The 13315-nt window shown below is 41.1% G+C and overlaps 1 protein-coding gene across 4 annotated transcripts in view; it reads right to left on the reverse strand.

The window, feature by feature from the left end:
* Positions 1-3245: 3245 nt before the first annotated feature.
* Positions 3246-13315, reverse strand: part of chchd3a (coiled-coil-helix-coiled-coil-helix domain containing 3a) — a 101672-nt gene continuing 91602 nt past the window's right edge. For 2 of the 4 annotated variants that reach the window (XM_036148976.1, XM_036148975.1), the window contains 3 exons: positions 11651-11786; positions 8875-8915; positions 3246-3923 (listed from right to left, as the gene is read on the reverse strand). In XM_036148976.1, coding sequence (XP_036004869.1) covers positions 3914-3923; positions 8875-8915; positions 11651-11786 — 187 coding nt within the window. In that variant the 3' untranslated portion in view covers positions 3246-3913. The remainder of the gene's footprint in view (positions 3924-8874; positions 8916-11650; positions 11787-13315) is intronic. The other 2 variants (XM_036148978.1, XM_036148977.1) reach the window with 1 other exon arrangement.

A 13315-nucleotide genomic window follows, 5' to 3' on the forward strand; every position in this document is an offset into this window, starting at 1 on the left:
CATGTACTCAGTGTGAACCTGCTTTCATTTGTGAAGAGCTCAGGGAGCCAGTGGTGAATTTGCCAATCTTGGTGTTCTCTGGTAAATGCCAAACATCCTGCACGGTGTTGGGCTGTAAGCATAACCCTCACCTGTGGACGTCGGACCTTCATGCCACCCTCATGGAGTCTGTTTCTGATCGTCTGAGCAGACACATGCACATCTGTGAACTGATGGAGATCATTTCGCAGAGCTCTGGCAGTGCTCCTCCTGTTCCTCGTTGCACAAAGGCGGAGGTAGCGGTCCTGCTGCAGGGTTGTTGCCCTCCTACGGCCTCCTCCACGTCTCCTGATGTACTGGCCTGTCTCCTGGTAGCGCCTCCATGCTCTGGAGACTATGCTGACAGACACAGCAAACCTTCTTGCCACAGCTGACATTGATGTGCCATCATGGATGAGATTTCTGTTGTTGCCACTTTGATGTCGGATCACACAGCATATCCTGATTGCCAATCTACACTTTAAGAAAACTACTGTAAATAAGTAACAAAGGTCAAAGTGCATTGAGCTGTTGGGCAAACTACTTGGCGCTCATTTTGAAGGATTTTGGAGAAAGAGAAGACACACAAGCTCCATAAAATACCTTTGAAGATTGATGGTTGTCCAAAAATACAAGTGTTGAAGAAATGCATTAAGAGGAGGCTAACAAGAGCTAATTTAGATATTATGTGACCAAATTCAGCACAATTTGCTGAAATTCCTGCATCTTTACTGCATTTATACACTAAATGGAGGGCGGTCTGGTAAATTTGTTTTTCACAATATCTAAGATTGTATACATAAAACTACACTTTACCTGATACTGACTCTAATTAACTACAGTTGTTTCATTGTTACCTCAAGAGGTAAAACATTTTCTTGGTAGTTTCTTTCCATCCATCCAAATCTTCCTTTTAACAGAGATTTGCACCCCTGTAATTTTAGCAATCCGAACTGACCTAAACCAGGAAATATTCAGTCTGATTTAATGTCTGATTGCGAGGAGAAACAGCTTGTAACTTTTCATACAATCTCCGTAAATATCAGCTTTCAGCGTTATATGGTCCCAGCTACTCCTCAGTAACTCACTGTCCCTAAGAAAGAGGCCAGAACGCTCATTTCAACCGCTTGCATTTGTCATCTTTGTCTTTCAGTCACAAATCCATACCTTCTGTCCGTAGGTGAGTTAAGGGACGACTATAAACAGATAAATCTTTCGTCTCCATTTCAGACTGGATCAGTGGCAGCATTACCGAAGAGTAGACCTCAAATCCATCTATCTGTCTAGCACTCTATCCTACCATCACTCATGAACAAGCCCCTGTGGATATTTGAACTCTTCTACTTGAGGCAGAGACCCACCCCTGAGCCTGGAGGAGCAGCCCACCGTTGTCTGGTTGACAACCGAGGCTTCAGGCGTGCGGGAGGCGACTCCTCCCAGCTGCGTCACGCTCGGCTGCATACCGAAGTTCTGACCCAGACCTCAGTGTGAAACTGTAGGGGTGGGTCTTCAACGCCGACCCCTCAATACGTCTCGGGGTGGATTTCCATCATTTCGTTCAGATTTATTCTGCATGTAGAATTTTTTTTTTGTTTTTGTTCAGGATCTGCTGTGCATGCGTTGGTTGGCGTCGTTGGCGTGTTAGCAATGTGATGTTCAGGCAGAGTTGCATGCTTCATGTGGGCAGTTTCTGGCCTGTGGCCTTATAGTGTTTCCATTAGGATTTCCTGACTGGGAGTCCTCTTTTAACTAAATGCTTATTACAATGGTGCAAAATCAGATTTATGGACATACATTTATTATCGTTTTGAACTATACTGAGAAATGAAAGGAATAATATTTACCTTGTCTTGGTTCTTTTGTTTGTGTAGAATAAAGCAGGACACCCCCTTCACCCCCCCTCCCCCCCACCACACACACACACACACACACACACACACACATTTCTTCCCACTAAAAATAGCTAATATTAGATAGCATTCACATGCAGTGCAGGATTAGAATGTCATTATTCAACGTTTTGATGGCTGTTTGCCCTGTTTTCGCCTCAGACGTTTAATTTGGTGTGCTCCAGACTGTTGAAGTAAGAGTGAACACCGTGTTGAGATCCAAAGAACCCCTCTTCAAACCTTCAGACAGAAGATTGTTGCAACTTGTTATCTTAAATCTGACAAAGGATTTAAAGAGGTCTCAAAGGGATCTGAAGTCAGCCATTCCACTGAATAGAATACAGTTTATAAGTAAACTTTGGATTGCTGCAAAGCCATGGACAATGCAGATGACTCTCCCTGTAGCTCTACGCTTCTCCAGGAGTGAATGCTGCTTGTCGGGACTTTGAAGCAATCAACTGGTTCCCTTATATAGGACATTTTTGACCAATCTGTATAATATGATTGATTTGACTTTGTAAAGTGCCTCGAGATGACATGTTTCATGAATTGGCACTATATAAATAAATTGAATTGAAGTAAAGAACAGTCAAAACAACTGCCGACACGCCCAGGTCTGGCTGTCCAAGAAAGTTCACCCTGAAAGCAGACCGCATGATGCTGAAAAAACTCCCTTCAAAAGGTCATCCTGCAGATTCTTGCTACTGCTGATATTATAATGCATTCCTGCACGATCACAAAGAGGCTGCATGAGTTTAACTTTCATGGGAGGTGTGCAGTGAAGACTCTGATATACATTAAAGGTGAGACAAAAGTTTGCCAGAAACTAGCATAGGCAAGCACCAGGACCTCTGTCAGTGCATCGCTGTGGGTTGCCTCCAAACGTGCTGTAGATGTAGCACCTCCTCAAACACCTCCCTGCTCTTTAGGGTCAAGGCAAACGCTCCTCAGATTGATAGCAGAGACTGTACGATGGCTACAAGAAGCATCTCATTGATGTTATTTCAACCAGAGGGTAACACCAAGATTGGATTGTTTAGAGAGTAAAACAAAGTTTCTTTTTGGAGTTTGACTCTAACCACATTCTTTTTAAGAGATGAATGAAGAAGACCAGCCTTTGAAACATGACTTTTGTTTTTTAAAAGAACTGACTAATGAGGTGTACTAATTCTTGTTTACATGACTCAATGTGGCTTTCTTTTACCTCTCATTATCCCGGTTTCATTCCGTCTCGTTGTGATGGTCCTGCTGGTTTTAAGGCACTGCAGCATCTCTTTCTTTAATAACCCCATTTGTCATGCATTTGTGAAGCAAAAAAAGACATCATATTCAAACAGCTGAAAAACGGGATTGCATTTTACTTTTATTTCCTCCGATCAGACAAATGTTGGTGTTTGGGAAAGCTCAACGCAGATACTAACACGGACATCACCACAAAAGTCAAACAAACGCAAAGTAATAACAGATGTTTATGTGTGTATTTGTGTACTTTATGGAGAACGAGGCGCAGGAAGACAACAAATTGTGAAGAACAAAGTAGGACTGACACTTCCTAGCATGAACACTTGTTTTTCTAACTGTCAAGGTGAGAGTGGGTCGGTCCAAAGGACCGGTGACAGGGATGGCTGGCTTTCTGAAGGCGGGCAACGGCTCAAGATAAAGCAGACGGCCAATCTCGCTCGGGTTGTATCCTGTTGTTCTCCCCCACGCTGTGTTTGCGAAACATCACACAGCATCGCTGTCTCTCCGCCGCAGTCACCAGAGAGATTGACAAAGGGTAAGAGAGGAAGGGAAGCTAAGGAAGAAGTGTCTATATCTCCCTCTCCCAGAGTGTTGTGTTCAGTGACTCTAGTCTGGTTCGGAGCTCCGTGGGGTTCTGCAGGTGCGTGTCTTGGTGCTGACTCATTCCTCTCCTTCCCCCGTTCTAGTTTAGCTTGTCAGTCCATCAATCTATAATCCCCCAATACACTCAGAATCGCTCCTCCTTTATCCTTATCCCCCAGTCCTCAACTTGTTCTGTAGACAAATCAGAGAGGAGAGAGAATCAGAGAAGGAGCAGCAAACAAAAAAATCATAAATCAAAACAGACAAACAGAGGAGGAAGATATTATTTCACACATGAAAGAGGACACAAAGAGAGGAAAACCTGAGAGTACAATAAAAAAAAAAAGAGGATGAAGTGAGTTCAAGAAGCAGAGAAGAGACCCGAGGGGCACTGGATTCCATATTAGTGATAAGTGCAAGCACAAATCCCTAGCTCTCCCTGTCAATAACCATTTGAACCAGCCTTCTGCAGCAGATGTGACAAGAAAAAAACACACCTAAGAGAAGATGAGTGAGAGGGAAGAAAAGGGAAGCAGGGGATATAAAGAATAGGTCTCACGTAGATAAAAAGGAGGAAGCAAAAATACCCTGTTCCTCAGTGACCACCCTAATAACAGCACTGTAAGATCTCTCTGAAGGAATGCCAGTTTATTTCCCACACTATTGAACCAGCCATAAAATAAATATTGGCTAAAAACAGTTGCTGCCGGAATACCAACGAGAGGAAAACACCTGCAGGAGACTTCCAGCCGCAATTTATAGAAATATAAAAACAAGTTATGAAAACCAGGAAAACTCAAAATCCGGCATGGAGAGTCCTCTCCATGCCGGTATTGTTTACTTCACCGAAAACAATACCGGGCACACTTATTGCTAATAAATTTTGTCTTTTATTGGCGTGACTTAAAATGCAAACATCTGTAATTTTGCATACACTTATTCAGTAGATTAACATCAGATCGAGTTGCTTCCAGACATGAATCCAAATCAACACAACTATTACTCGCTCTGTACAACTGAATATCGACGAGGAAAACGGATTAAAATTTGACCAACGCAGTTACTTGTTCTTAAAATAATGATACCAAAACATTTTAATATACCTCTTGTGGGTAAAAACTCTGGTTATTTGGCAGATTCATTTACAAAATTACGGGTGTTATGAACAACATTAAATCCAAAGATTTTATCCGAGGTATGGCTGATTTATTTGTTGACTTATAAATACACAGCACTGCGTTCACAGACCAGTGTGATGCATTCGCGAGCGCCAGAAAGCTATGGTACATTCACGAGCATGGGACATTTCAAATTTATCATACAATAATGTGTTTATCCAGAAACAGTTTTGGCTTTCTTACAATACTGAATGCTCTATAATTGTATTTCTGTTATTTTTTGATTATGCACATCTGCTAGCTTTTTATTCTGAAAAATCTAATGTCCCATGCTCCTGAATGCACCATAGCTTTCTGACTCTCACGAATGCATCACACTGGTCTGTGAAGGCTGTGCTGTGTAGATGCACGTTTGATCTTCCGCTTAAGACAAAGCTTTGTAGTTTCAAAACTCACGTCGGCTCTCACGGTTTATTGTTATGTGTGAATGACAAGAGACCACAACAAATAAATCAGCCGTACCTCGAGGGAACGCAAAAACTTTTGCGAGGGAAAGCAAAAGTTTTTGCGAGGTAACGCAAAATAATGAATAAAAATAATTCCCCATGTCCCCTAGAGGGCTTCGTAGCTATGGACAAGAGATGTCCTCACTACCCCAACTTTTCCAGGCAGAGTAGGATAATATTACTAAGTCAAGGAGTCAAGAAGGTAAATAAAAGACATTTTCATCTTGCTATATTTTGCCATTTACGATATTTTAGTTGCTTTTACCTTACTAAAATTTAAATGCAAAAAGGATGAAAAAGTAATGAAAGAGGACTGTATTTTAGTTTTTTAAATGCATTTTTGAAAAGGGTTCCAATAAATGAGAACGGCAGTGTATTACAGAACAAATGTAGAGAAACAAGTCTCATTTTTTTTAAACAAATAATTGCCTCAGCAAATGTGACAAAAAAAGCTCCGACAATGTTTTGAAAAACTAAAGAAAACCATCAAGTAGGATGCGGATGTAGGGATTCAAATTCCTTCCACTTGAATATAATCGTGAGCTAAAATAAAGTAAAAGCACAGACATGCTCCAAGTTGAGATTTAAAGGGCACGATCGTGGAATTTATAAACGATGAAATGCAACAGCGCAACGATAAAGAAAAAAAAAAAAAAGTTAAGCATATAAATGAATATGCGGGACCGGTTTCCCATTCCAGTGCCTGCAAATGCAACACAGCCTGACACCACAGACGGGGATCCTGCTCAGGCTTTCGAGACTGACAGGGGAGACAGACGGGTCAGCCTAAAAAATAAAGTGGCGAAGGAAGAGATAGGGAGCAAAGAGGCAGTCATGCAGCAAGAATATGGAATGAGGCGGTAAGCAGTGGATGGAGAGATCAGCCTCAGTGATAAACTCCTATTCATTGAGAGAGAAGGAGAGAGAGGAAGAAGAGACTTTATCTGTGCCTCCACCGCCTCTTTCTCACTGTTTGCTATCAAGCCTGTTAAGAGCTGAATGCATTAGAAATGTGACTTGGGATGAAGGGATGGCGGATGAAGGGGGGAAAAAAAGGGACGAAGAGGTGCCGAGGGGTGAAGGGCACAAAGGAGAGCAAAAGTGGGTCTAAATGTTATCGCTGCCTGCTGCGATAAAACGGATAATTATCAGTAACAAAGGCCAAGCAGCTGACGACGCTAAAGCCTCCGGTTGACGGGTCAGCTTCCTGACAGCCAGATATTTGGGGATAGAGTTGGGATTTGATGGGGGGGGAACCGATTTCGTCCGGAGACAACTCTCTGAGCCAGGCTACCAAATGTCTTGGACTTATGAGAAGCAACTGTTAGAGGTCACTTTTGGATTTTCTGACCTGCAGAGCTGAAGAAGCCACGTCCCCTGGCGGTTGTTCTTGCGGCGGCTTCCTGCTCGGCTCTGATAAAGCCGCGTAAACATCCTAATCGGGAAGCTACATCAGCTCATATCAAACCTACTTCATTCCCTCCCATCTTATTCTGTCGGCTGTGTAATTCTGTATATTATTCCTTTAAAGCCTTATCGCAGAACCGTCTCTTTTACACCTAATGACTTTAAAAGCAAGTCTTAAGACAGATAAGCCCAGATGAACAGGAGTGCGCCATGATTGCTGCCGGGTGATAAACACAAGCGGATTACCATAACCGTCTCCGGCTCGCTTCCAAACAATTTACAAGATTATAAGCCAGCAGCCAGACTGCGAGCGTACCCGCGCCGCATTCTGACGCGCGTACAGGTAGCCGCCTTAAGCGTGCGTGTAAACAGGCGAGGATGCGCGAGATGAATAAAACATCGGGGCAATTTACATGATATATAGCTTAAAAACGTGCCCGCATCTGACTTTTAGATCTAATACTAATGCCCACGAGTGACCGAGAGACATAAAACTCAGTTTCCCTCATTTCCGGGGAAACAATGCAATGGCAGAAAAAATCTAATAGAAAAGCTCTATGAATGCAAATTGAGCGTTTTTTTTGGGGCGCAACGTGAGAGAGAAGGTGAATTGAGTTAATATCAGCGTGAGTGACATCACTAGATCCGTCCAGTTTTGACTGTGGGAGGAAAAGGCTGCAGAAAAAAAACAAAAAAAAACATTTGCACTTGTGATGAGCAGCAAATGTAAAGATGGGACGGTGGTGTCCGAGCGGTGTCTGCCGCTCACTTGGACTTATTGCATTAAAGTACAAACAGAGACAATGAAGGGAACGCCTGCGTCAGTAGGTATTATGCTAATAGACTGTAAGGGTCAAAACGGCTCTTTAGTGGTCTCTATTCAGGCGCCAGTAACCTCATGGAGATTATATTCTCCTGTCTAAAAGCAAGCAGTCGGAGTGGGTTCTGTAAATGGGTGTACAAGTGTATGCATGGATAGGCAGTGCAAATTATAGTGCCTAGTAAAAGTAGCAGTATTAAGTACAGCCCCTTCAACCTCTTCCCATTTTGTCACCATACAACCCAAAAGTTCAGTGTCTTTTGTTCGATATTTTTTAGCACTATAGGGTATTTTTGAGTAGGAAAGAGAGTGGAAAGAGAAGGGGATTGTTGTCCCAACAGTGGGAATCGAGCTCAAAAGTTAAATGTTTTTACTGAGATTTTATGAGACAGACTAACACAAAGTGGTGCATAAAGCTGATGTAGAAATTCTTTTCTTAAACATTTAAAATTTGCTCTTTTTTTCCATCACCTACATTCCTATATCTCCTTTAATAATCTGGCTTTTCTAGTACAGTGGCAACAAGATAGTCATTGTTGTAAGAAACCTAGAAGAAATCCCATTTGCAGTTTGCTAGAAGCCAAGGAGAGGACATCGTGGAGCTGTGGAAGGAGGAGCTCTGGTAAGAGGAAACCAAAATTCAACTTTAGACTACATGCAAATCTCTATATTTGGTAGGAAACTAACAGTGAAAATCACTCAGAACACAGTATCAACCTTATGTAACATGGTAGAGGGAGTATCATGATTTCCTTCAGCAGGACAGCTGGTTTAGTTCATGGGAAGATAGATTTAGTTAAAAAGAGGACTGGAGACTGAGGGGTAGGTTCACCTTTGAGCAGGATAACAATCCTAAACGTACAGCCAGAACTACAATAACATGTTAACATCTGGTGTTAGAAATATATGTTTAAATGCTGGTAGAGACAGACCTGCAGCTACAATGCCAGTGTAAATTGATGGACTCGGGGAAGACTGAAAACAATTTTAAACCTGCTAAACATGTGGAAAACAATGCATCATTTTCCTTCACTACTTTATGTTGGTCTATCACATAAAATTCCAAAAGAAAATATTTCAGTGAGTGACTGTGATGTAAAAAAAAAAAAGTCAACCTTTCAGTGGTATCAATAGTTTTTAAAGGGAATATATGTGATTAATTCATATTCAGGATATACAGCTATAAGGTCATTTACATACAGTACAGCTAATAGACAAATAGTACTACTTTGTAAATCACGCAGACTCCACTACACAGAAACCTGCTCTATCAGAAAATAGCCACAACTTACATGTTACCGTTCCATGAAGGCGAACGCACAGGCTTGTCATTCTTTTGAAAGGAAAAAAGATTGTTATCTTTAAGAGCTTCCAATTAATTAAGTTGAATTATTTACCACATGAATCACCTGGGTGATTAAGAAAAGTAAAAAAACTAAGCTATTTTACACTGCACTGCACATTCATTGACACCTCTGTTAAAGATGTGTAAAATAAGTCAAGATTTTATTGTTGTTGTAGTGGTATAATTATTAGTTGGAGATTTTATTCAACCTTAATTACCATCCTCGGCTCTATACATGGTGGAAAGTTAAACCTGTAGCTGTTTTGCTCTGACTGTATATGGGCCAGTTGACATCAGCAGAAGGGCTACACGATATTAAAAAGGGAATGTTACGATAAGCTGCGATATATTAGTGGACAGGGTTAATGGCTTTCTGCTTTGGGTTCATAGCAAACATAGATCCTAGAAAGTCTTACTAAGATCAACAAAATAGGGATGACCAATTATCAGAAGGTTTTTAGGAGACTGTGATAAAAATAAATCCTACTGTGATAACGAGAAATTAACTGTACATTTTTGCAAACGTTGACAGTATGAAGGGCATTGTCAATTGTACTGTTTAAATTGATTTTTTCTACTTATAGTTTAATGAATCCATAAATAAATGCTGTTTATCTTACAAAGCATGACTGAATGCACATACTGTGAATTCTTTAGCAACACAGATGCACTACTGAACCCAATAATTATAATGAAGTATCTTTTTGCATGTTGTTTAGAACAGTATTTGTTTTTTGAAGCCCTGACAGCACACAATTACAGAATTTATGATGAAAGACTGATGATTTTAAAATATTTTTTTACTGTATTAGTAAAAAAAAACAGTAACACATTTGCATAAAATAGTAAATTAGTGTCATGTTTGGGCCTGTCTTTTGGGCTGATGGACTTTTCTTCCCATTTCATGCTCCACACTCCTCTCAGCCACCTTCCAGTCACGACTCATTTAACATAATCAGCTCCACCTGCCACAGACTATCATCAAGTCATTCCACCTGGGACTCCACCTATAGATACCTGCCCCACAGTCAATCAGTTGCTATGTTTACATGCACAAAATTTCACCATCGGATTAAAATGTATTCAGATTAAATAATTGGACCGTACCGTTTATATGGGCACACAATCAATTAATCTAATCATAATGTGCGTCTAAATGCACCCGGCTTTATTCAGAGTAAAACCACTCTGACATGTGCAGTTATCAAATTCCCCTAAAAAAAAAAAACACAGAAGAAGAAGAACTTCCATCTTAGCTGACCAACAAAAAATAGTAAACAAAGCAGTATTATAGGAGTTTGTTTTTCTTCCGCTCACCCAGGATGGACTTGCATCAGGTTCGTATTACGGTTGAAACGTTACTGAGTAAGCAACAATTTTGAGCTTATTTTCTCCAAACAGAAAGGTTGTATCGTGAGCCCCGACAGGTTTGCTTCTCGGCGTATTTCCGCCACTCGCCAATGCAGAAATAAATCACGTTTATGTCAGGCGCACATGCGCACTAGGGTCAGTTTGCTATATTTGGAATAACTTGAGCCTGACAAGCGTTTATATTCACGCTGATCGGATTATCAATCGACATGAACAACCCCTCTCATTTGGATTACAATTTCATTTCTACTGAGCTTAATCCGATCCTCATATTTCGATCGGTGTGTTTACGTGACGGTTTTTTATTCCGATTACTTTTGTCCATGTAAACATAGCTAGTGCCAGAACGTCTCGTCTCGTCTCTCTGCCTACATGAGCTTCTTCCTTGTGACTGTGTTGCATCGCCTGCTGATCCACTGCTCCTGTGCTCTCCCTGCTCTCACTAGTTTATCACATAGTGTTCTGTATGCATCGCCAGCCTGGTTGGTTCCTGTTTGGATTCTGGCTCGCTCTGCCCTCGCTGGGAACTCATCGCTGGTTCGCTCTGGTCACGACCTGGACTGTCTGTGACTTTTTGGATTCTGCCAAGCCCCTTGGACTACTCTCTCCAGCTCTCATCTGGTTACTGCCAACGTCACCTGGTCAGTGTGGTTCAAAGTCATCATTCATCTGGTCAGCTAGCTGTCTCCGCCATCTTCACCTGGTCAACTCCTGCCATCTCCATTCATCAGCCGGTACAACCATTACCTGTCCTGTCTGCCATCTCCTTCACTCCTGACAATGAACTTTTAAGTAAACATACATATTCATTGCCGGCTTTGAAAATCAGGTTCTCTGTTTAAAAGCGTTACATATTAGTATAAATAAACTTTGCCCTGTATTTTTTTCTCCTACTGAATAAATGTACTCAAATTAAAGTTATTAAAGGATTTTTCTAATGTCACCGTGAGGCTATGCTACTGCAGTAAAAGATGAATGCATTTAAAAGTTTTCCAAACATCTTTACTCCAGCTTTCAATAACTGCAGTTCGCTAAAAGCTTAAGGTTCAACTGATCATTTTATCATGATCAAACATTAACAGACAAAATTAGATTTCCACCCACTGCTGTTATGCAGCAATGAGGGATTGGTTATAAATATAAGTGAATATAAGTCAAACACAACAGCAGAATAAGACAGTATTTTCATAAATGTTATACTGATGGGTCAAAGTTTTCGTACATAGCTTTTAGCTGTAACTGTTGCCGTAATACCGACATAAAACAAGGGGAAACTAAATAAATCAAGTTCAGATGAGGGAAAAAAAAAAAGACATTTTCCAGCAGGAACAGCTTACTTAAGAAACACACACCTGTTTGGCATTGTTTACACACTGCAGGTAAAGCGCTGCTATGTTGGAGCAGTTCAAGGTCTTTCCAGCGTTGTCTTTGTAGCAGCCCAGGATCTGGCCCTGAAGGTCTCCACACACTGGATGCACCTCATACCTCCTGCAGGGGTGGAAAGAGAAAAACAAAGAGTGGGAACGAGGAAATCCGTTTTAGCAGCTTGGTAAGACCAGAGTAGAGGAGCAACGTGACGAACGATTTAAAGAAAAGGCTGAATAGAAACTGTATGCCAAAGGGTGGTCAATTAAAGATGGGTCATAAATGTGGAATTAAGGCATATTGATCTGGATATTAAATCTGCAATTTCACCACCAAAGAACTTAGGTAGTCAGAGTTCACTGAGCTACATTGCAAATTACAGTGGTGTGTGTGTGTGTGTGTGTGTGTGTGTGTGCTTGAGTGTGTGTGTAAGACCCCCCCTGCCTTTTTTATTATTACTATCATTCTAGCTTGAAAGACCTGAGGCAAGAACCTGCAACACTATTTGCTGCAAGTAAGGTCAAGGGTCCACAGCCTGCTGTTTGCACCACTACATATTGCCAGAGAAGCCAGGGGGGTTCCAAGAAAATAGCTTCATCCCACAAAAGTGGAGATACACCAGCGCTCTGAGTAGGGGTTCTGGTATGAAATCTGTCCTGCAGAGCAACGCTTTCTAATCTGCGCAAAGTCTTGAAGGGAAGATTATGATGAAATTGTAATTATTACCCAAAAAGTATACCTTTCTGGTAAAGTGGTCTCACCTCTTATATAATTATCTTCAAAAATTCTCAGGACAACTGATAGCTCATTTGGACAAATCCAACAATTGAGAACGTCGAGCTATGCAGCTGTACTGCTTTATATACAAACCGTCATCTTTCGGTATTTACATAAAAGCTGCTTTATGGAAATATGCCTGTTCATACTGCAGGCAACACATTACTTCATGTTAGCATGTGTGAGTCTTTCCTCAAGGTTCCATCTGCTCCTAATTAAGGTGATGGGATATAATGAAGAGCATCAGAAATGATACAGTGCCTTGTAAAACTATTCATATCTTTTGATCCCCCCCAAAGTGGATCAAGCTGCAACCACATAATCCAATGCATTTTATTTGGTTTTAATGTGACAGACATATTTGAGGAAGAACATAAAAGGATTCATGTTATCATTCCTTGTTTTCAGTCCCTATTGTCAGTAGTTAGTAGAACTCTTTTTGCTGCTATTTAAAAGTGTTTTAGGGTATATCTTGACTAGGTTTGTACGTCTAGAAGCTAAATGTTTTACCCAATATTATTCAAAATAGCTCAAGCTAAATCAGACTGGATAGAGAGAATCTACACAGCTTTTTTAAGCTCTTGCCACAGATTCTCCGTTTGATTTAGGCCAGCACTTTGACTACCTGATTTGCAGATGACGAACTGAACAGCGCTCTACGAGATGTTCAAAGCTGGGGATACTGTTTTATGACCTTCCCTTATTTTAAACCTCTCCCCAACATTATCCCTGATCTGTCAGCTGCCGTCTTTGGTCTTCACAATGCCGTTTGTTGCTTAGTGTTCCCTAACAAACCTCTGAGGTCTTCACAGAGCAGCTGGATTTCCAACTTAGATCATTTCTGAATGGAGTTGCATGCACTGGATTTTATTTTT

This window comes from Fundulus heteroclitus, chromosome 17 (assembly GCF_011125445.2).
Source record: "Fundulus heteroclitus isolate FHET01 chromosome 17, MU-UCD_Fhet_4.1, whole genome shotgun sequence".
Taxonomy (NCBI): domain Eukaryota; kingdom Metazoa; phylum Chordata; class Actinopteri; order Cyprinodontiformes; family Fundulidae; genus Fundulus; species Fundulus heteroclitus.